This window comes from Urocampus carinirostris, chromosome 2 (genome assembly GCF_059441175.1).
Source record: "Urocampus carinirostris isolate Australia breed hairy pipefish chromosome 2, RoL_Ucar_1.0, whole genome shotgun sequence".
Lineage (NCBI taxonomy): Eukaryota > Metazoa > Chordata > Actinopteri > Syngnathiformes > Syngnathidae > Urocampus > Urocampus carinirostris.
Genome location: NC_142350.1, coordinates 22,651,626 through 22,675,639, shown reverse-complemented (window position 1 = coordinate 22,675,639; position 24,014 = coordinate 22,651,626). Strand labels below are relative to the sequence as shown.

At 41.2% G+C, this 24,014-nt stretch overlaps 1 protein-coding gene across 1 annotated transcript; it reads right to left on the bottom strand.

Annotated features, from left to right (window-relative positions):
• Positions 1-229: 229 nt before the first annotated feature.
• kifc1 (kinesin family member C1) lies at positions 230-21,017 on the bottom strand. The gene is made up of 17 exons (XM_088327846.1): positions 20,905-21,017; positions 20,718-20,806; positions 18,358-18,490; positions 16,810-16,863; positions 16,660-16,743; positions 13,819-13,999; positions 12,006-12,171; positions 8,937-9,104; positions 7,774-7,881; positions 5,892-5,978; positions 5,628-5,828; positions 4,717-4,881; positions 4,505-4,643; positions 3,527-3,666; positions 2,137-2,210; positions 624-699; positions 230-520 (listed from the first exon to the last, which is right to left on the bottom strand). The coding sequence occupies exons 2-17, from the start codon at positions 20,793-20,795 to the stop codon at positions 476-478; spliced, it is 1,899 nt and encodes a 632-aa protein (XP_088183972.1). The 5' UTR covers positions 20,796-20,806; positions 20,905-21,017; the 3' UTR covers positions 230-475.
• Positions 21,018-24,014: the final 2,997 nt, after the last annotated feature.

Here is a 24,014-nt window from a genome sequence, read left to right as displayed (position 1 = left end):
AAAAATTGAAAAATATAATTATCTTCTAAGACCCACTGCTATAGATGAATGTAAGTAACTCAGCTGAGTATTTGAAGAGAGCCAAAATAGTGAACAATGGCATTCATTCTTGCAGATAAAAGTGGCCAATTCCCTGCAACACACGAGTTAAAAATACAGTGATATATATATATATATGTATATATATATATACATAAATTCAAAATGAAAACCAAGGGAACAACAGGAATCCTTCCCCTCCGCCAACATATAGAGCTAAAACTTTTATTAAAACGACAAACACAGTTGAATACAAAACAAGGATAATTCTAATTAAATCCAGCTTTGGTTTTGAATACAATGCTAAGAAAGGTCATTTTTATGAAAAAAAAAAAAAAAAAAAAAAACTCAGTCGAAAGACTTGTACTATGCGTTTTCATAAGATTAAAAGACAGAAAAGATTGGGAACGAGACTGGAGGCAGAGACTATTCCAGTCTACTTTCGATTGGTGGTAGCCGTGCCAATTACGCAGTCGTTGACCTGTCAAAACCACACACACACAGAAAACAAGACACGTCTCCTGATTTAATATCTTTGACGATTATTCAACTATTCAAAACTAAGAAGTGAGGGTGAAGCTCACCTTGCTGGCAAACCTCAAAGAATTGAGGCTTTCACCGAAGCTGTCTGGCTCAGGCGCGATGTTAACAAACATCAGACTGGAGGGAAAACAAGCACAGCTTTTGAGTCTAGTTACTTACAGGGTTAACACCTTTTGAATGGCCATATTCAGGAACTTTTTAAGATCTTTCAAGGGCCAATTTTCCAGTTTCCGCAGGACCACTAAAACAGGGTGACTTAGGATTTCTCCATTCAATTTTAAGACCAATCTCACTCCTATTCTGGCATCCATCCATCATCTGCACCGCTTATCCTCAGTAGGGTTGCGGGGGTGCTGGAGCCCATCCCAGCTGTCTTCTGGCAGTGGGCAGGGAACACCCTGAACTGGTTGCCAGCCAGTCGCAGAGCACGCAGAGACAGACAACCCACTTGCTCATTCACAGCTAGGGACAATTTTGACCATCCAATTGACCTGACATGCATGTTTTTGGAATGTGGGAGGAAACCGGAGTGTCACTTTCTTAATCTTGTGTGTATATTTACCAAGATTTTTAGATCTTATATTTGTGGATCAAAAAGATACGTGTGTAAATATTTATGGGACAAACATCTCCCAATTTAGTTGTTGGGTAAGGAGAGACAGTAATATGTAACTTACATTTTCAGTTGCAGGAAGTTCTTCCCATAACAAATAATAACAGTCTTGAATTGATATGAAATCCTTGCACTAATACACATTTTATAGTGGCTTTTTTAGGTGTAGCATGCACCTGTCCTCTTGGGTGCGAGCCATAGGGGGCAATGACACCTTTTAGGACTAATTAATGCCAACTGCTATTAATCACGAGGGAAAAAGACATGCAAAAGCAAAGCGAAGCCACAAAAGAGCAGAGTCAGTTTTAAGCAGAATTGTTAAAAAAACATGTTAACAATTTCAAGCATTTACAAGAACAAAAAGTGTGTAAATATTTTTGTGCCAAATCTTTCCCCAGATGGGTGTTGGGTAAAAATGTTATTTTCAGTTGAAGGAAGTTCTTTCCCTTCAATTTACCACTAAGAAACGCTATCTTCATTTTCTGCATGGCCCATAATTAGGTGTTCATAATTGATCAAAATCCTTGCACCAAAAGACATTTCATAGTGCTCTGTATAGCTCTTCTTGGGCGCAACCTGTAGGAGGCGATGACACTTCATAGGACAATACGGTGTAGGGCTGCAACTGACAATTGTTTAAATCATAAATCAATCAGTCGATTATGAACACCCCCAAAAACATGCTGGTTACGCATATGCCTATTATCCTTTTGCATGTGTTGACTTATTTAATTTGTTTATTTATACAGAAAAGGAGAAGCCCTCCAATTTCGTTATACTCAAGCATCAAAATACAGTCTCAAATCACCCTCTGTTGGATTTAAGTGGTACTACAAGCACGCCCTCCTTCCTTGATAACACATCATTAAAATTACAGCACTTAAGGATTTCAAGCACACTTACGAACCCTGTAGTTTTTAACATGTTGTCAAAAGACTCACGTTTTGCTGTTCCCGCCCAGGCAATCTTGCAATAGGTAGGTCAGTTTGGAGTTCCTGTAAGGAATGAAGCTCTCCTGCAACACAAGAAAACAAATTAAATGAACACTTTCTTTCAAAACAGAGAACCCCTCGCTACTTCGCGCTTCGGTTATTGCTGGTTCACTGCCTCGCGGATTTGGAATTGAATTGTCTTTATTACCCTTCTTATCGACGTATTGTAAGCTGAAAAAAGAACTCCGAAAAACTAACCGTGTGTTATACTTTGTAATCAATACCATAACCAAACTCAGTTTTCAACCGCTTTATTTTTAAATACGCCTGTATGCTTGTGTGTTGTGCTGCTTGCTAAAATCACTTCTTACAGTGAAAGGAGAAGCCCTCCAATGACGTACGTTTCAGGGTTCATACACTTTTTTCATGGCCAAATTCAAGCACTTTTTAAGGACTTATGAAACTAATTTTCCAATTTTTTTCAGCACGAATAAAAGAAGAAATCCGGTGTGAATCATTTATTTTGCAGAGCCAAAATTTGATCTGCAATTTTCATACGTATATTTGAACCTTGCGTGTGAATTTTTAAGGACATATGATTACTAGATGTTTTGTAAAATGCGAATATATTTGTTTTTGTTCTTTTAAGATAAATCTCCCCGCATAAAGTTGTGGCGTAAAAATGACAGTAAGAGGTAGCTTACATTTTCCGTTACAGGAAGTTGGTCTCATTACAATTTACCACTGGGAAATATTTACTTCATTTTTTTGCATGGCCCATAATAAATATCCATAATTGACAAGTGATCCATGCACTAATACACATTTTATAATGCCCTATTTAGGTGTAGCATACACCTGGTTCTTTTAGGAGCAATCTGTCGGGGATGACGCTACATAGGCCAATACAAACTAATACCAGCACTAGGAAAGAAAAATGCAATGGTAAAGCAAAGCCACCAGAGATCCGTATAGCAGTGTTTTAAACCTTTTTTGAGCCAGGACACTTTTTTTTTTTCACATTGGAAAAATTTCACGGCACACCAATAACCAAAAATGTTGTAAAATGACACTGAACAGTATGTTTAATAACAATATAATTTACAATACCCCCAGTTTTTACAGCACAGACACTTGACAATGACATAATATTTGCTGAAAATTATTCATAAACTTTTAATAAAAATTGTAAATTAAAAAAGTGACATTGGATAATTTCTCACTGCACACTAGTGTGCCGCGGCAGTGGTTGAAAATCACTGCAGTATCGGGTCATTTTTATGCAGACTTAGTGAGAAACATAACAATTTCTGGTCCCCAATAACTGCCATAACTGAGGAATTACTGTACTAGCATTTCTTGTCGAATGGGCAGTGTGCAGGAAGCAGGGCAGGCTCACCTTGTTAGCCAGCGCGCCAATGACGATGCCCAGGTTGGTAAGCGAGCCATTGATGGCGGTCATCTCTTTGAAACGCTCGCCCTGAGACTGACTCTTCAGCATGCGCTCGCTTCCTGCCAGGTCCACCAGGCATAAAGTGGCTGCGCACACAGGCAAGTTCAATTTAGTCTTTCCCTGACCATATTAAAAACATAGGCGGGCGGCCAGAGTCACATTGGTCCCTGTCAAGAGTTCCAAACTTGTAGAATTTTTTTGGTCCTGTCACTCACTTCAGGTTAATTGGTTGACTGTTAAACGGTCAATCAAACACATAGTAAATCTAAACTGCTGCTAATCTGTACATCTGTTGGTTTTGTTTGACTTTTTGCACTACTGGCAGTTCTTTATAGCTAGCCACTCCTTGCACATCTGTTTCTCTGCACTATTGTACTTACAGCGTTATTGTTACAGTGTTATTGTTACTGTTTACCTGACTGCCCATTTTGCACATCTGGTTAGCTGCTCCTCTTGCACTATTTGCGCTACTGTAAAATACTATACATAGCCATAATTATTTTGTATATTATTAGTATTCAATACTCCAACTCAATACAACATTTTATTTATATCTGTACATTCAAGGAAACTGTGCGGGTCAGATGTATCGACATTTCGTTCTGTATACACGTGTACTAGAATGACAATAAAGTAGATCTGAATCTGAATCTGAATAATAGGAGTGTTTTTGTTAGCCAAGAAGAGGGTGGGAAGGATGTGCTAGCGGGGGAAGGGGGTGGTGCCGCCGTAGCAGCACAGAACATCGGAACAGTTCAAGAGAGATTGCAGTACGCAGGACATCATGGACATTTTAAAACAGAGTTAAAGCAAAAAAAAATTCATTTTAATTACATTATTGGCTCCAAAACATTGTGCATTGTCTATCACTGACAGAAGAATCTGAATCAGTCCCTTTAAGCTTAACAATAAGAAGGCACTCACAGCTGCACTTGACATCCCTGTCGGCATTGACGCCTTCGATGTCCAGCTGGAAGACGGAATGCGAGCGGGACGAACGGTCGTTCTGGTTAGTTTGTGCAGTAGAGCGGTTTTGGTTGGCCAAGGCGATCAAGCACAGGACCTGACGTGTTCAGAGAGAGCCACGTGAGGCGGGTACGTGCCTCAGCACAGTCTACTGCCTGGATATACTCTACCTGGTCTTCATTGGTGACTTTTTGATACGTGAGATTAGTGATAGTCATCTTGTTGTTACTTCCCTTGCGGATTTCGTGGTCAGGCCTTTTGCTGGCCTTGCCTGTGTAGAGCAGGTCACGCAGGGATTCGTTGTAGAGCTCCACAAAACTGGCCGTGAAGGAGAACTGCCGGGCAGATGAATTTTGTTCAAAATTAAAATCCCAGCCCCATAACACATGTAAAGGTAATCCCAAACTGAGGATGTAGTGTTCTTCCTTTAACAATTGCCATATTTTCAAAACTTTAGGGTACACCGTGAAAAAGGTACAGTCTCCGTAGCTGGTTCTTTTTCCTTATTTAACACATACCAGCTATAGGGGGAAGTTGCCCTCTGCTGCGTTGTTGTGCCTAAGTACGACTCCCCTGCAAAACTCTGTTCAGCTTACGGTGGCACAATAACTTTTAAATTGCTAGATACGCTGTGGAATCGAGAGATTTAGTTTCAATGTTGACCCACCTGGCTGGTTTGCTGTAGAGCTGTGACATAATTGAAGGAACACAACACTTTCAAAATAGTGAATCCCATTTACAAAACATGCAAACCAGACTCCTAGTTGGTGTTCGCCAGTGTCTGAGTGTTGTTTGGCCAACGGAACTCTTCAACAAAGTAACACGTAAAACAATATGGCGACTGGCTTGTTCGGGTGTTTGTGTTCTTCCGATGACGTCACAGCTCGGAATGATAAAGACATGCAGTCTTCGAAATACATTATCTCAGAAAATAATTGGAAGGTATCGGTGAATTTTATACAAAAAAAAACCATGTACTATTTCCTCACATTTTGCATGTTTAAAAATTTGGGATAACCTTTCAACAACAGCCGGAAACTAAACTAGACACAGATTCCCGTGTCAACACCTGGCAACTGACCTCCCAGCCTTGGGTAGCCAGTTTGTGGGTGGCGGTGAATATCTGCTGCACGGCTCGGGGGATCATTCCACGGGTTTGCTGGATCTCCGTGTCTCCCTCCATAGTGTAAGTCTTTCCGCTGCCCGTCTGGCCGTAGGCGAAACAGCACACGTTGTAGCCGTCCAGGGCCGACTGTACCAGCAAGGAGATCTCCTCGAAAATCTGCCCATACAAAACAAATTCATAAAAACACGGCCGCCGTGCCGTTTTAAGCCGGTCGCGTACCTCCTGCTGTGTTGCGGCCGGACCAAAAACGTGGTCGAAGCTGAAGTTGTAGCTTCTTTGTGTGTCCGTGCTCTTGCCTGTGTGAGACTGATATAAAACATATATATATATATTTTTTTTATAAGTTAACCCCTTACCGTTCCTGTAAAATTCACCTAAAATCCCAATACAAGACATACCCAAAGTGAAAGGAATACTGTTCTTGAACCATTTGGAGAATATTGTTTTGGTCTCTTAATGAAAGGTAAGACTCTAAAGTTTTGTCCCAAACTGAAATAAACACTGCAAGTGCTACTAACATTGAGTCATCTGAGACACAGATAAATAGAATGTTTAAAAAAAAAAAAAAAACAGTTGAATAAAACCAATAAAATGCCTGCAAAAGAGGGTAGCATGGGCATCTTTGCTGGACAACCAAGCTTAAGCCTTACCATGTCAAATCTGATCACAATCTGAAAAACTAAACATTGTATTTTACACCATCATTCTAAAGGCCCGGTTACACAGCCTTTCACGGGCGTATCGAGGCTGAATCACGGCCAGAAATTTCTGCCCGTGAAGCAGACGCTGTTGGACGCTTTTGAGATCGCGATACAGACGAGATACAGCCGTGCTTTACACGCGCTAAGAAATTCACACGCGGTTGGCCGCGCGAAAAAGTTTTGCGCTGCTCAAAACTTTAGACCACGGGTAATCGCGGGCGGCACAGCGATGCAGCCGCGGTTACCAGCGATAACGACGCGGAACAGTCGCCGGCCAATTTTGCACATTTTCCACCGCGGGGGAAAAAAAAAAAACGCAAAATTTTTCCCGCGATACAGACGCAAAAGGCTGTGTGACCGGGCCTTAAGTGTAGGTTGTGGCGTTTCCGAAAGTGGCCATTTGGAGACGACCAGTTCACAGTCCTTAAAACTTTGCATTTGTGTATTTGACTTTGGCCTGTTTATAGACATCGTGAAAAAGTTGTAAATGTTTGACTTCTCTTTCCAGGAGTCAATCAAAAATAGTGCACATTTGCGCTTAATAATAGTGTTTTTACTTTCGGCTCTGATTTGAAATTTACACCATAAATGTTTACGTATTTATGTTGGGAGTGGCATTGGCTAACCAATGTGTCAGTTCACATTTGAAATGGTCACTATTGGCTTTTTGAAGCCTAATTGGTCATGAAGTTGTTTTTAAGACTGATCATGATCTAGCTGAGAAGATTTTGTTTATAAAATAATAATGTTAAAATTATCTAAAAAAGGTACTACAGTGTAAATAATATAAAAACAAAACAATAAATATTTGGGGGCGGCAGTAGGTAGAGCGCTCGTCTTGGGATCAAGGGATCCCAGTTCGAATCCCGGCTCGTCCGTGTTACATGTCGAAGTGTCCTTGGGTAAGACACTGAACCCCTAATACCCCCAATAAGCAGGTTAGCGTCTTACATGGCTGCAATACAAGGATATATTGGGAAATGTGGAGCACATTGTAAAGCGCTCTGGAAAGTCATAGACTTGAAAAGTGCTATATAAATGCAGATCATTTCATTTCATTTCATTTGCAATGACACATAGAAAAATACATAAAAATTATACTTATATTATTTGTATATTTTAGATTTTTAATGATCCAAATATTCGACTAATTGTTTCAATTGTCTGCGACTAGTTGACCATTAAAATGGTGGTTGGTTGGAGCCCATCCCTCTCCAGGCCAAAAAATGTTTCCAACCGGTCTCAAACTGGGGACATTTCGCGTGTTAGGCGAATGTGATAACCACTGCACTTTGGAAAACACAATCAATATTGTACTTGGCAAAAACAAAATACTTTTGAGACAAAAGAAACTGAAAACCAGCAAACAATTAGATCGCTGTCAGTAAAATTCATCTCACCTCTTCAGTCTTGGCCAGCATTATTGTTTTCGGGTCAGGCAGCTGGATGTGGTCACTGAGGCCTCCGTCCTTAAGAGGGCGCACTCGACAAAACACTCTGATGTTTCCCTGTAATACAGTTGTTTCACTTATTTATTTATTTTACTTTTACTGTAGCGGGTCCAAAATGATGCTGCTGGCACACGTAAGAAGGAGCGCATTCAGGGTTCGCACTCTTAAGCACTTAAGGCCAATTTTTCCAGTACCTTCAAAAGACGAAGTCCATCGCAGATTCACAAAACTTTTTTTCTAGTGGTTGTTGACCTTGATGAATAAAATGAAGTCGCTATCTTGCTGTTAGCAAACGCTATTTTAACCTGTTCCTGTCAGATTTCTTTTCAGAGGATCTGTGTCTAGGTTGGTAGAAATTGAATTGTAATTATAGTTAATTGTTTTAGCATTTTATCATTTGTTAATAGAACTGAAAAGTTAGCGAAAAATGTTTTATATTTTACACTTTTTTTCTGTGATTATTTTAATTTATATTATATGTGTTTTTCAGGCATCCCCTGCAAAACTTGGGAAATAATCCATCCATCCATTGTCTGCACCGCTTGTCCGCACTAGGGTCGCGGGGGTGCTGCAGCCTATACCAGCCATCTATGGGCAATGGGCAGGGGACCCCCTGAACTGTTTGCCAGTCAGTCGCAGCATATGAAATTACTAATTACTGAATACTTGGGTGCATTGTGTTTTTTTTATTATTGAAAAAAAAACCAGAAGAGCCGTTGAGAGCCGAAAGAGCTGACCTGAGCCACAAGAGCTAGTTTTCTAAATAGAGTCTTTGGTGCGACCAGTAGGAGGCGGTGACACTTCAAGGACAACGCCATAATGACAAGCCACCAGAGCAGGTGTGTCGGCGTCATTCATCGCGTAGTTTATAGTCAGACTGCCAAGAAACATTGCAGCGGCAATGATTTCAAGCACTTCACCCAAAATTCAAGCATTTTCTGACCTTGAAAACACATTAAAATTCAAGCATGTTCCAAGGATTTTAAGCACCTGTCCCAACCCTGTATCTGAAAAACACAGCTGTAACCACTTTGGAGGGCTGAACCGAAAGACTCGAAACGTGGTCAGAGCACGGAATTTTGGCTGTCGTCCCTTGGCCGACAGCGACTTGCCTTGAGCTCCTGGATGGTGTTGTGGAGCTGCCGTCGCTCCATCTCCCCCGCGTGGATCTCATTTTGCAAGCGTGCCACCTCGGCCTTGAGCCGGCGGCCCTCCTCTTCGGCTCGCTGCAGGCTCTCCTGCACGCTGGCCAGCGTGGAATCCCGCATCGACACGGTCACCTGCGGAAAAGAGGCGTCAAAACAAAGACTGGACCAGTGCTGTGCATCCCATCCCATATAACGTCACTGGCGGGCCGCCAGAGTCTAAATAGCCCCCTGCCAAAGTGTCATAAATATTATGAAATATACATGCAAAGTAAATCAAAATAACTTTATGGTGTACTCCCTTGCGGAAGTAAGGGTTATTGTTCTATCTTCGTTATTCATTATCCATTATCCGTTATCGGTCAGTTCATAATACGCTACAAAGCCTATGACCCGGGACACTTACTCTCAGCCAAAAGGCCAAGCTAAGGTCCTGGCCCTGAAGCCTTGTTGCGATCATTGCGAATGCACCGTTCCCGGAGGTACTGCAATACCGGGCCGATGCGTGGAGTGGACAGAGCACGAATTGAATACATCCCGGCGCATTTTGGACTTTCACAGTTTACCGTGGTTTGAACAAATTTCTTGACACTAATAACAGAAAACAATCATGACAATCTCAACAGCAATTAAGCACATTCACAATATTATATTTCAATATGACGTTTTTAACAGCAAACACAATGTGAGGTTTGAACAACCCTTCTCGAAAATCTTAATAGCAATCAAGCATATTCACAATTTCATTATATAACATCTTTGTTAGTGTCAATAGATCCGTCCAGGTCTAAGTCGATTGTCTTTGGTCTGAACAAATCCACCGACACCAACAGCAGCAAAACAAACACGACAATCTCAACAGCCATCAAGCATATTCGCAATTTTGTTATATCTGACAATATGACGTGACGATATGACGTTTTAACATTTTTTCCTGACATTTTCAACATCAATTAAACAATTTCAGAGTTATTATCTTTTAACAGTATTTAACCAACGTGTAAAGGGCAATACTATTGTGCAAGGGCATAGCTCTGCCATCCCAGCCTCCCAAGCAGCATCCTTCCAGTCCTCTGTGTGGGTCCTCTCCCTTCTTACTTCTACTTTCCACAACCCAGGCCGTTGCTGCCGGGACCCCCACAGTGTAGCTCCGGTTCCCCCCTCCTCTTTATGGCTGTGTCCTAGGCCCGCCGCTCGCAGATTGTATGGTATCTGCAGCCATTTGGAGCACAGCCACGGGGGGGGGGGGGGGGGGGGGGGGGGGGGTGGAATCTGCCTGCACCTCCATACCAGCAGGTTTCTGGAGGTCTAGATGGCGTCCTTGATGGCGGCGAGAGTGAGCCAGTCCCTGGCAAAGTCGTTCCGAGACCTCCTCGACGACTCACCCCGTAAAGCACATACTGTGCATCAGGGACCTCCCCTGCTGGCAAGTCCGGGAACTTTCCTAGTTGGTCGGCCATTGTCCACAAGTCCTCGGCAGCGTTGCACTCACAAAAAAGGTGCCTCACCGACTCCTGGGCGCCACAGCCAGGTCGAGGGCATGTCGAAGTCGCTGACATTCCTCGGTGGTGCATTACGGCTCTGACTGGGAGAGGGGGGGGGTTTGGGGTTTTTAAGGGTTATTGTTCTATCTTCGTTATTCATTATCCATTATCCGTTATCGGTCAGTTCATAATACGCTACAAAGCCAAGGAGCCGGGACCCTTACTCTCAGCCAAAAGGCCAAGCTAAGGTCCTAGCCCTAAAGCCTTGCTGCGATCATTGCGAATGCACCAAGCTAAGGTCGTACGGTATGTTTTTTTTAACCAACCCACGAATTTCTGGCCGTGAAGCAGACACTGTTGGGCAAATTTTGGTTTGAACAAATTTATTGACACTAAAAACAGAAAACAATCATGACAATCTCAACAGCAATTAAGCACATTCACAATATTATATTCCAATATTACGTTTTTAACAGCAAACACAAAGTGAGGTTTGAACAAACCTTCTCGAAAAATCAAACATATTCACAATTTCATTATATAACATCTTTGTTAGTGTCAATAGATCCGTCCAGGCCAAAGTCGATTGTCCTCGGTCTGAACAAATCCACCGACACCAACAGCAGCAAAACACAGCCATCAAGCATATTCACATTTTTTTTATATTTGACAATATGACGTGACGATATGAGTTTCATAATTGCGGCATGGCTTATTTTGACTACGCTTTGAGCTCTGCGAGCGTGTTAGGAGTAGCGTAGTGGTACCTTTCACAGGCACGGTTTGGGATGAAAGTTATATTATTATTATCAAAGCTTTTAAAACTCTCTCGGTGTACCGTCTTTCTTTGTAAATATGTGTAACCATGTATAATATGTATTTGCAGCTGTATATTTTTGTCATGTATTTATTTTGAACACTTATTCTGATAAGTCTTGCACTGACCAATTAAAAAGAAGGGGCGTAACAGAAGCGGGGGATTCTGGGAAGTAGGGACCAGTAAAGGTGAGTGTTTGTGGACACAGCAGATAAAGGTGGATATACTGTATATTTTTCCCACCCTTACCTTTGGAAATATACACTTTTTTTTCCTTGGATTACTTTCAACAGGTACCCGGACTTTGCAGGTCTGCATTAAATGCTAACCACCGGTATAATTTTCCATTTACTCCGCCAGCCGTGGGATTCCAACTATATTGGCATTTGTCGATTAGGTCGGGATCTTGACTCAGCCTCTTAACTGAAAACAAGCACTTCAGCCTAGTGGCTTAAAGGTGTAATATGATATGACTGCATATGAAAGTGTGACAGAGAAACAATAAATCTATGCAAGTTCTCCCCATTAAAATTGTTCATTAAGGACTTCTTTTCTTAATGTGGGTGCATGCGGCTAATATACCAGTGCGGCTTGTGTATGCAATAAATCGGTTTACCTCCCGAAATGTGGGGAGTGCGGCTTATAATCAGGTGCGCCTTCTAGTCCGGAATTTACGGTAGTTGACTAGTTGACCATTGAAATAGTGGTTAGATGCAGCCTTCGAGCAAGCATTACCTTAAGTGTCTGGATCTCTGTGGCTTGGTTGTCCCGAAGAGTCTCCAACACTCTCTTATTGTCCTGCAAGTTGCTGAGCTCCATCTTAAGGGTATTCCTTTCACTGCTGACCTGCTCCAGCTCCTCCTCAACTCCAAGGAGGACTTGCAGTCTTTCCTTGGTTTCACTGAAATTGGATAGGAATGAGAAAAAAAAACAGAAACAGAAAACTCCAATTAGGTTCTACAGTGCTGTCAAAAAGTATTTGCCCCATTCCTGAATTCTGTGTTTTTTTGCAGTTATTACTCACCAAGGTTTCAAATCATCAACCAATTTTAATGTCACACAGAAACAACCAAAGAAAATACAAAATGCACTTTTCAAATGTTGATTCCATTTGTTAAGGAAAAAAATCTATCTGGCCCCATGTAAAAAAGGAATCAAACCCCTCCACCTATTTCAAGTCACAAAGTTACTGTGACTAACCACAATTTGGGGAAAGCTTATTTCAATTGCACAGGCTTCAACCAAAATAGACTGCTGACACCTGTGCTGAATATGGAAATAACTTATATTGAATATGTTAGGAAAGGTGAAGAAGGCTCCAAAATCTCAAGAACACAATTTGCGTGCCACCATCCAAAGAAATTCCAGAAGATATTAAAATAAAAGTGATTTAAAGCCGTAAGTCCAAAGCCATTTTCAAGACTATAGGGCTCCAGCGAACCACTGTCAGAGCCATAAGTCACGAATGAAGAAAACTGGGAGCAGGGGCAAAAATTCCCAGGAGTGGTCGACCAACTAAGCTGACTCCAACAATTGTGCGACGACGGCTCCTCCATGTTACAAAAGAACCCCGGAAACCATTCCAAGAACTGCAGACCTCAGTTAAGGTCAATGCTCATGACTTAACTGTAAAGAAAAACACTGGCCAAAATGGCATCCATGGGAGAGTTTCCAGGCAAAAACCACTGACGTCACAAACTAACACAGATAGTTGTCTCATATTTGCCAAAAAACAACTTATTTATCTTCAAGACTTTCAGAGGAACATTCTGTGGAGTGATGAGTCAAAAGTTAAACTTTATGGAAGGTGTGCAGCCTTTTACATCTGGCATAACAATGGCAAAGCATTTGACAAAAATGACATAATGCCAACAGTAAAGCATGGTGGTGGCAGTGTGATGGTCTGGGGTTACTTTGCTGCCCCAGAACAACTTGCTGAGGTTGACAGAATAATGAGTTTCTGTGTTTACCAGAACACCCTGGAGAAGAATGACAGACCCTCAGTTTGTGCCCTCAAACTCGAGCGCTCTTGGATCATGCAGCCGGACAACAATCCCAAACACACCAGCAAGTTTACCTGTTAATGGCTCCAAAAGAAAACAAAATGAAGGTTCTGGAGTGGCCAAATCAAAGTCCAGATTTAAATGCAATTGAGATGCTGTGATGTGACCTTCAACGGGCAGTTGATGCTAGAAAACCCTCCAAATGGCAGATTTGAAACAAGAGTGGGCCAATATTCCTCCACAGCAATGTAAAAGATTTATTGCGAATTATCATAAACGTTAGATTTCCGTCATTGCTGCCAAAGGTAGCTCAAGGGTTAAGGGGGAAATTACTTGCTCACATTTTGATTTTGTTTGTGCCTTCATAAATGGAATCAACATTTGGAAAGTGCATTTTGTATTTCCTTGGGACGTCTCTGTGTGATATAAAAATATGTTTGCTGATCTGAAACCTTTGTGAGTGACTGATTTGCAAAAAACACAGAAATCAGGAAGGGGGTCCAAAAATTTTTCGCAGCACTGTATTTTTGTGTGTTTGTAAACACCTTAGCTCCCTCGCCATCTGGGCTGATCTTGATTGTAACGTGACAAGAGAGCCCTTGAGGCTCTCTTTTTCCAGGTTGGCGGAGTTCACCTTGCCTTTGTAGTCCTGAATCCTTTCTTTCATGTCAGTGAGCTTGCCCCTTGTGTCCCATGGGAGCCTACGGTTGGGCCCGCCGGCGCCGCCTACAGAACAGCACAAGCATTGGGAACAAGAAAACTCAAAACAAAAGTCCGTGATACTTCAGTTAACTCAGTGATCCACAACCATGGGGTCACACACAAAGAAAGAGAAGTTCCATGAGGTTCTGCTTCACTCGCATTGAAAGAAAACCCGGAGTTTGATGCGTTTGAATTAAAGTCAAGAGTGCTTTGCTCAGGAATATCAGGCAGGACAATTGTCACATTAGAAATTACAGTGTTCTTATAACTTTTTCATGGCCAAATTCAAGCACTTTCATGACCAAGTTTTTAAATATCCCAGTACATTCAAAGTAAGAAATCCAGCGCTGATCAAAATACGTTTTTTTTTGTTGTTGACTAATGTACAGTCGCTTTTTTGCTGCTAGTACATACTTTGTGCTATTTTGAGCCGTTCCTATATCTCATCTCATCTCTTTAGCTGCACCGCTTATCCTTAGTAGGGTCGCGGGGGTGCTGGAGCCCATCCCAGCAATCATCGGGCAGTGGGCAGGGGACACCCTGAACTGGTTGCCAGCCAATCGCAGGGCACACGGGGACAGACAACTCACTCGCTCATTCACACCTAGGGACAATTTGGACCGGCCAATTCACCTGAAATGCAGGTTTTTGAAACGTGGGAGGAAACCGGAGTGCCCGGAGGAAACCCACGCAAGCACGGGGAGAACATACAAACTCCGCACAGGAAGTGTGGAGCTGGATTTGAACCCACGCAGGAGGTTCCCATGACATGAACTGTGCCGCACATGCGCTAACCACTGCGCTGCCGTGCTGCCCCCGTTCCTATATATAATCCAAAATATTTTTGTGTCAATACACTAATATAAACTGACATGTTGTTGTCTTTTTGTGGATTATTGAGTCTATTTAACCTTACTTCCAATTATTAACCTCATAATATCACAAGTTCTTAATTTCGATTTGCATATCAAACTGGGCGTCCTTTGCGATTATTAATTACAAAAGTAGCCCCCTGTTTAAGAAGGTTGAAGACCTCTAGTGTAGAGTCAGGCTGCCAAGAAACATGGCAACAATTTCAAGCACTTCACCCAAAATTCAAGCCTTTTCCGGACCTTTAAAACACAAAATTAAAATTGAAGCATTTCTAAATATTCAAACACCAGTCACACCCTGTTGTTATTGTTTTATTGGAACTGCTACGCTGTCACCGAATAATAACTCGGCCTTTGATGGTGTGCGTTTGAATTGAAGTTCGAGTGCTACGCACGGGACAGTCAGGCGATCCAGTTGTCACATTAGAAAAGTGTTTTTCAACCTTTTTTTGAGCCACGGCTCAATTCTTACTCACGGGACACCACCAGTCGGTGCCGTCGTATCTTCGGTATAAGTAGCGTAAATCTAAATGAAGGATAGCTTTTGCTAGACCGCACAGGCACACAAATTAGATAACTGTGCCGCGGCAGACCAGTGCGCTATTTTTTCCCGTTTTTAAAAACTATAATAATATTTGTCTATCTATCTATCTACCTACCCTGGTCATATATGACCGACAGCAAGACAAACACATACAAAAACAAAAAAAATACAAAAAAACACACACAAAAATGTTTGGACCATGGCCAACCCAAATGCCCAAAAACCCAAGCAAGTTAGGCACCTCAGCACCTAAGTTGGTCATGCTTTTGTCCCTCCAGATGAAACGGGACACAAGAAAGCGGCCATGTCACTCGGGTCAGGGTGACACAACACACTCTTCTGTTCAACAGCAGGACCCGACACCTTTCACTGGTTTACCCTTGCCGCATCATACGGGTGCCCTGCCTATCCGTTAGAACACGTCTAAACATCCCACCTCTCCACTAACTCCTCTATATTTGTAAATAGATATAAATGTGAAGTTAATCAAAATCACTTTTATATTTCTCATCATATAAATGATCGCAAACACTTGTTTCCCCTAGTTGAACATTTTTAAACGCTCAGCAACCTAAAAAAAAGGGATGAGCGCAGAGCGTTCCGCACAGTGAACCTGCCCAGCACGTCGTCACACTGCCGGCGTTTCCCGCTGCCATCGCAATTACAGCAATTCAGGAAAACACGTTGGTGGACACGGGCCCATAAGTTGTGCGTTACGATAACCTCCTGTAAACCATCGAAGAAGAACCGGCACCCTGTCGTAGCAGCAATCACAAAAGCAGCGGTGCTGACATTTAATACTGTAGTTTACCAAATCGTCGATATGAGTATTACATTTCATTAAAACTCATGTCGGCGATTTGGTACGTTTCCTCGCCGAGCATCGGAACAACATTTTAAGTCAAATTAGATGAGCAGATAGTTTTTACATTAACTCCTGTCTCCTTCTCTATGCTTGATGTGCGTGACTTGTTTGTTGTGTCAATGCCTTTTGTCACAAGTGAATTGATGATTCAATAGATTAGAAGGGCACACATTCATCAAGGACCAAATCCTTGCTTTTGCTTTAAAAATGATTGATTTCAAAATGTACAAAATTTTCAGTATGACCACAGATTTCATAGATTCTATAAGAAAAACTGTTTTTCTTGACTCTCTTAGCAACAAGAAAGCCTAAGTGAAAGAATATGAAAGCCGTGGTAAGGGAAAATCTTTGGACAAAGTTTCTTCATTCAATCAATTAACAGTGAAGCCGGAGCTGGGTTTACCTGCTTTAGGGTCAGTGGGCGGTACGGCGGTTGTCATTCTTCCACCTCTTCCTGCAGTGGACGCCACCGGCGCTTTATAGACGCCTAACCGGGAAAGGCAGTTTGAAGTGAGCCACAATAATCAATGAGTTTTGAAAATTCAGAGCTTACCTCTGGATGGAGCCACAGCCACTGTAGCGGCACCAACACCTCGTGTTGGCCTTGCTACAGAGAAAAAAAAAAATGGGGGATTTTTATGACACGTTTTAACTTCAATCAGCGTAAATATACAATCCACAGTTTGCACATCTTTTTATGGCCAAATTCAATACAATTTCAAGCACTTTTAAGGCCAATTCATCAATTTTTCCCAGTGCCAATCATCTCATCTCATCAGCTACACCGCTTATCGTCATTAGGGTCGTGGGGGGGCTGGAGCCCATCCCAGCCATCTCCGGGCAGTGGGCAAGGGACACCCTGAACTGGTTACCAGCCAATCGCATGGCACACAGGGACAGACAACTAATTCGCTCATTCACACCTAGGGACAATTTGGACCGGCCAATTCATCTGAAGTGCATGTTTTTGGAACGTGGGATAAAACCGGAGTGCCCGGAGAAACCCCACGCAAGCACGGGAAGAAAATACAAACTCCGCACAGGAAGTCTGGAGCTGGATTTGAACCCACGAAAGGTTCCTATGACATGAACTGTGCCGCACAAGCGCTAACCACTGCGCCGCCGTGCTACCAGTGCCAACCGATAAAACTTTTTTTTCTTTGGCTTTTATGACTAAGATAAAGTTGCTATCATGCTGCTAGTCCATACTTTGTTCCATTTTGAGCTGTTCTCATCTATGATGTACAATCTTTATTTGTCAATGGGCTGCTGTAAACTGACATGAATTCTGCCATTCTGCTTCAACAATACATGATGCGCACCTTCAATACGTCATACTTGTTTACAAACACCGAAAGGGCTCTATTAGTGTTGGGTAATAATGGAGTTCAACACAGAAGACAAAAAAGAAGGTACCGTATGTATAAAATGCAGAAAAATGAGCCAAATTTCGACTCATTTTATTGATATTCAATCTTAGAGACTTCTGATCTTTTGCTTTTTGTTTTACGCATATTAATTTATTTATTTTTGCACGTTTTTCAGAAGATCTGTGTCTTAGTTGGTTTAATACAATTGGGAAGCGTTTTTTGGATTTTATAATTTATCTATAGCACTGAAGGTTTGATACTTTTATTTTTTCTTTATTGTTTTGCATTTTAAGAGATTGTGATTTTTTTTCAAACTTACAAAATATTTTCAGTGTATTAAGCTAAAATAGTTTTGTATTTTACAAATTACTTTTTGAAGATCTGTAAATATTTTAACTCATATTTAAGGTATTTTTCAGGGATCAACTGCGAAACATATGAAATGACTACCGTAAATTCCGGACTATAAGCCGCTACTTTTTTCCCCAAACTTTCAACCCTGCGGCTTATTCAGTGATGCGGCTAATTTATGTGATTTTTCCAACGGCCGCCAGCGGCGCTCATGTACAAAAGGTAAGATTTAGACTGCAACTTCTCAGTTTGTGCACAAATTAATTTAGCGTAGACATATCCTCAACATGCAAATTGCGACGAAAATAAAATTAAAGGATTTCAAGCACCCGTACCAACCCCGACATTAAACTCTGCAGTGTGAACCTAGCCAAACTTACAAGCAGTTGGCCTAGTTGCTGCGACTGGTGGCCGTCTAGTGCCCAGGCTGGAGGCAGCGGCCTGCGGTCTGGCAGCTTGCGGTTTTGCAGCCTTCGGTTTGGGGGCCTGTGGCTGATCTTTGCGGGCTCTTTTCTGCGGAGATGAACATAGAAACAAGAACTGGTTCAGACCTTCATACAAAACGTTGCTGTAGATAAGGTTTGTCAAACATACAGCCCATTGGATGATCTAACCTGACCCGCGATAAAATTCTGAGTATGTCAAAAAAAGAAGCAAGACTCTAGGTCATTTCTTTTAAGTTATGACTAGAGGGCAGTGTTTAGTTTCTATAGCGTGACAAAAGGTGTAAAACTGCATTCACTCAACTATTGAAATTGACCAATTAGATATTTAAGGCCAAACAGTTTTCTCCATTGTACGGAAAAAAGGATGTTTACGATTAATGTAAAATGTGTGGTTAACTTGTTTTAGAGTTCATATGGAGACTGATTTTTTAGCTCTTATCACAATATTAGTTAGTCAATCAAGTGTGTGTGTTTGTGATTGACAGTGAGCATAAATATCATGCGGAAATGGAAGTGATTAGCTGTTACCATAACATCAGTTTGTCAACCAGTCTCTAAAACAGAAGTGCCCAGACTTTTCTATTGGCAAGCTTTGTTTAAATTGTGATGCACTTTTTGTTTTAAGTTAATTTAAGTCATACTGGCTGTGTTGTCATTTTTATTTTTTGCAGAAAAAAAAAATCGGGGAGCTATTTTAGTTTTTATGTACCTTTAAAAGAGATGCTGCCGACCCTAAACTTATTTCATGCACTGTTACTTTTTGGTCAAATCCAATTTTTGTTATATTATTTGTGTTTAAATTTTAATTAATTTCAGGGTCCGTACACATTTTTCATGGCCAAATTAAAGCACTTTTTAAGGAATTTCAAAAGCCAATTTTCTAATTGCTCCAGTACAATTACAAATATAAATTATTATATTGTTAGTCATAATAATAATTATTATCATTATTGATTGTAACTATCATTAATGATTCCACTAACACTAACTAAGGTGAGTGCAAGCAAAAGTTTTTATTATCCTCATTTAATGCGTAGTCCATCAAGTCAGACTGGCGGGAAACATGACAACAATTTCAAGCGTTCACAAGCAATCCACCTAAAATCCAAGCACTTTTGGAACCTTGAAAACACAACATTAAAATTCTAGCATTTGCAAGGAATTCAAGCACCCGTACAAACCCTGTTATTTCCTGTAAAAGGCTTTAGAGAGCTATTAAAGTTTTATTCAATTCATAACAATTTTTTTCTGCATTATTAAACAATTCTTACGCCAATTTTTAAGCTTTTAGAGCAGGGGTCGGGAACCTTTTTGACTCAAAGAGCCATAAAAGCAAAAAATATTAATTTTATTTTGGGAAAGAGCCACACCATATATTATGAGACAAATTAACTAAATTGCTAAACCCGCGCCCTAGACAAAAGCTTAGTCTTCAGCACATTTATTTTTGATGATTTGATAAAAATTATGAAAAGAGAATAATGCCAGAGCCCCTGTCCCAAAATCAACAAACATACCACTTTAAACTTGTCTCTTTCTTGCAATGACTCAAGATCGGTTAAACTCCTTTTTACCCTTTTTTTTCAAAACCAGATGCAAGCATTTATTTTGTAAAAACGTCACAACATTCTGAGAATAGGGAGCCTTATGTGCTTACCTTTGGCGAGAGATGGGAGGGAATGCTTGTACTTTTTGCATAGCTCCACCCATCCCTCCCACTCACCCAATCAAATGACTAAGTTCTCTTCCAGTGTTTTGGCGTATTTACAGTTCTGTGGATTCATCATAAAGTATCTGAACACTGAACACAGATTATATAGTGAAATTTTAAATAAAGGATTCTTTAGCGTTGTACAGCCAAAACGAGTTTTTTTCCCCCCTTTTTTTGTGTGACACCTTGACTGTAAATTGTAGTGAAAAACGTGCCCTATATATACTGCGAAGTGTTTCTTCTGCATTTAGCTTTGGTTTGGCTTTACGTGTACCTGAACAGCATAGATATTCCCGGTTTTGAACAAGATGGAGAAATTTTGCATGCAATCAAATTGGTCTCTGAGCCATAGGTACTCATAGAAAGAGCCATATATGGCTCGCGAGCCATAGGTTCCCGACCCCTGTTTTAGAGGAAGTGAATATCGGCTTCAAATATTGGTTATCGGGCTCATTTTAGTGCAAATAATCGGTATCGGCCCTAAAAACTCCACATCAATCGATCCTTGATAATCACAACTCAATATGGGCAGTGACAAATTTAATTTTATAATTAAATGAAATTTAAAAAAAGAAACGTTTACCTGGACTGGCTGAGCTTCCTCACAGTTCTCCGAGCTTACAAGGACCCGTTTGCTGGCCATGATTGGGAGACGAGACATGCCAACCTAACCTGAAAAATTAACTCTCGTCAAAACGACTCTTATGATTCACCCATTGCTAAATAAAAAGTCATAATTAAAAAGAAGTGTTTAGTGGCCATTTAAAAACCTTAATAGGAAGCAGTAAAGCGAAGTTGGTTGTCCTTCGAATGTCCTCGGCGCTTTCAAATTTGAACATCAACTGTTTTGCTCAGCGCCTCGCACAAGCCAACGTGATTGGCTGAGTCCCACTAAGACCCCGCCTTGTTTTTTGAGTGTTTGTTTTAAGTTTGAAGCCCTTTGCGCGGGCGGTGCAATGAGCCACAACCAAGTCAAGTAAGTCAAGGCAGATTTATTTGTATAGCCCCTAATCACAAGATGTCTCAAAGGCCTGTGCAGGTTACAATGACACCATCCCCTGATCTTAAACCAACATGCGGGCAAGGAAAAACTCAAAAGCCACAACATGAGGAAAATAAGAAACCTCGAGAAGGGGCCTCACAATTGGTTATCCAACTTTCAGGATGACTAGGGTGCAATAGCTTTAGCATTGGGTAACAGTACAAAAAACCGTCAACTTCAATAAAAGAAAACAATAGGTAATATGTTGGAAGTTGTCCAAAATGTCCATTGAAGCAACGACGCAGCTTATCATCTCTGCCGGCTAGTCGATGCAGGCGTTGACATTCTTCAGGTCCGGACGCTGGTCCGCTGACTCATCTCAACTGTCCTTCTCCCTCGTATCACCACAGGCCAGACAGTCGGAAAAAGACAGGAAAAGAAAAGTAGGAAGTGGTCATTTCCCTAAGCCATTGAATAGAAGTTGGTCTTAAGTCTAGATTTCAAAACTTCCACTGAGGTTTCAGATCTTATCTCCAGAGGCAGAGAATTCCACAGCACCGGGACCCGGATGGAGAACGCTCTTGAGCCTGCAGACTTCTTCTTGGCTCTCCGAGTCACAAGTAGACCGGCATTGTCTGAGCGGAAGCTCCGTGCAGGAACGTAGTGGGAAACTGTAGTGGAGAGATAAGAGGGCGCAAGTTTATGTGTAACGGGTGTAATAATTACTTTTGTTTTATTGAAATTCCTGCTGAAATATGTTGTATAGCTTCTGTGTGCAAGTGTCCTGCAATGATGAGTCCAACAGTGCCACCTGCTGGTATGTGGTAAAGTTTGGTTTGGCTTTAGACTTTGCGACAGGAAGTGGGGAGTTTTTGGCAGACTACGAAGAGCTGCAAACGGTAAGACACGATCTTTTGGTGCTCCGCAAAAAGTTAATTTTAAACATTAAAAACACAGCTGACAAATCTCTCAACGTGCACAGGAATGTGATTGATGTTGTCAAGCTGTTTGGATTTATTTTTGTTTTGTTTCTGTCGCCTTTTATGTTAGTTTTGCCGGACGTTGCATATTGTGCTAAAATGTTAATTCCCTTATAGAAATCAAAGCCAGCAGAGAAGCTTACCATGTGTCTTCCCCCTGAGATCCGATCTGCAACCTCAGTGGAAATGTTTAAATCTAAGCTTAAAACTCACTTCTACTCCATAGCATATGAATAACCTACTCTTCTCGTCGGCTGAAAAATAGTCTGTGTAATATAGTGTAATAATCTGTGAAGTCTTTGAGACTCTTCGTGATTTAGGGCTATACAAATAAAAATGACTTGACTTGTCGTGTTGTGATTCATTAATTTGCAGGTAAATTGTACCCTCTTCTTATACTCATTATTGTTATTATTTCTATTTTCTCATATATATAAAAACGATGATGTTGGTTAAAATTCAGACTAAAGAAAAATATGTTGAATTCATAGTAAACGTTAAAAAAAAAACACTATACGATCTCTTGTTAAAAGTATCTTGTTAAAATGGATGTAAACATGTGTTGTGATGGTTGATATTCTAAAATGTATTTTATGTAAACTTAAAAGCTCTTTGATATGTTTTGGGCAGTCTACAAAGAGCTGCCAACGAGATCAAAGCCAGCAGAGAAGCTTACCACGTGTTGTGTTGTGACTCATTAATATGCAGCAACTATAATAAAAACCTCATCATCCAGTCCAGTGTGAATGTGGATCTTTGGCGGGACAGGTACACCGCGGTTACACATGCAAACATTTGTATGTTAGTAAGAAAACCTTATAGTCATATCTTAAGCGGACTGGGAGCCATTGCAAGTTAGCTAATATTGGAATGATATCCTCAACAGTGGTTAGCACAGTGGTTAGCACGTGCGGCACAGTTCTAAGGTCTTGGGAACCTCCTGTGTGGGTTCAAATCCAGCTACCGGCCTTACTGTGCGGAGTTTGTATGTTTTCCCCGTGCTTGCATGGGTTTCCTCCGGGAACTCCGGTTTCCTCCCACATTCCAAAGACATGCATTTCAGGTGGATTGACCAGTGTGTGTGAATGAGCGAGCGAGTTGTCTGTCCCTGTGTACCCTGCGATTGGCTGGCAACCAGTTCAGGGTGTCCCCTGCCCACTGCCTGATGATTTCTGGGATGGGCTCCAGCACCCTCGCGACCCTACTGAGGATAAGTGGTGCAGCTAATGAGATAAGATCCTCAAACCTCTTTGTCTTAGTCAAAAGTCTTGCTGTCGCATTTGGAACCAGCTGTAAACTTTTGATGCCTGACATCAGGAGACCAGAAAGCAGTGGGCTCTCGCTACTTCGCGGTTACACGTTTGCGGGTCTAAGAAATAATAATAAAATAAAATAATAATACAATTTAAAAAAAAACTTTTTTTTTTTTTTAGCATTTTTGAAGGGGCGTCGCTTACAGCATACATTTGTAGGTATTTATACCTACATATGGTAGGATTGGTCCTCATCAGCCTGTGGCAAAGGAGTTGGGTCAAAATTTAGATGGTAAATTATATTATATTCCATGTTCCCCGATGTTTTTATTTCAGTCCAAGGTTTATTTCAGTGAATATCACTAAACCATTGTCCATTTTTCCAAAATACGTTCCGAGGTTTACAGGTGGTGTATTTTGTTTTTTAAAAAAGAAAACGTTTTACATAGGGCATGCTTCCCTTTTACAAAAAACGACTATGTACAGCATACATCCATGTAATAATGCCTTAAGTTGATAATGTGGACAACATTTGCAATACAGTTGTAATGAAAGTGAATTATAAGCATGAAAACGTTTTTTTCAAGAAAACATGAATAACAGTAGCTGTCGGCCTTTTTAACATACAATCATATTGTATTTCCCTGCCGCCCATCGACTGGCTG

Excerpts from the sequence above, each read along its gene's own strand:
- kifc1 (XM_088327846.1), bottom strand. The coding sequence starts at position 20,795 with ATGTCTCGTCTCCCAATCATGGCCAGCAAACGGGTCCTTGTAAGCTCG. Across the intron at positions 14,000-16,659 it reads GCCCACTGACCCTAAAGCAG|GCGGCGCCGGCGGGCCCAAC; the intron begins GTAAACCCAGCT and ends GCTGTTCTGTAG. Across the intron at positions 3,667-4,504 it reads CAGGGATGTCAAGTGCAGCT|CCACTTTATGCCTGGTGGAC; the intron begins GTGAGTGCCTTC and ends CTGTGTGCGCAG.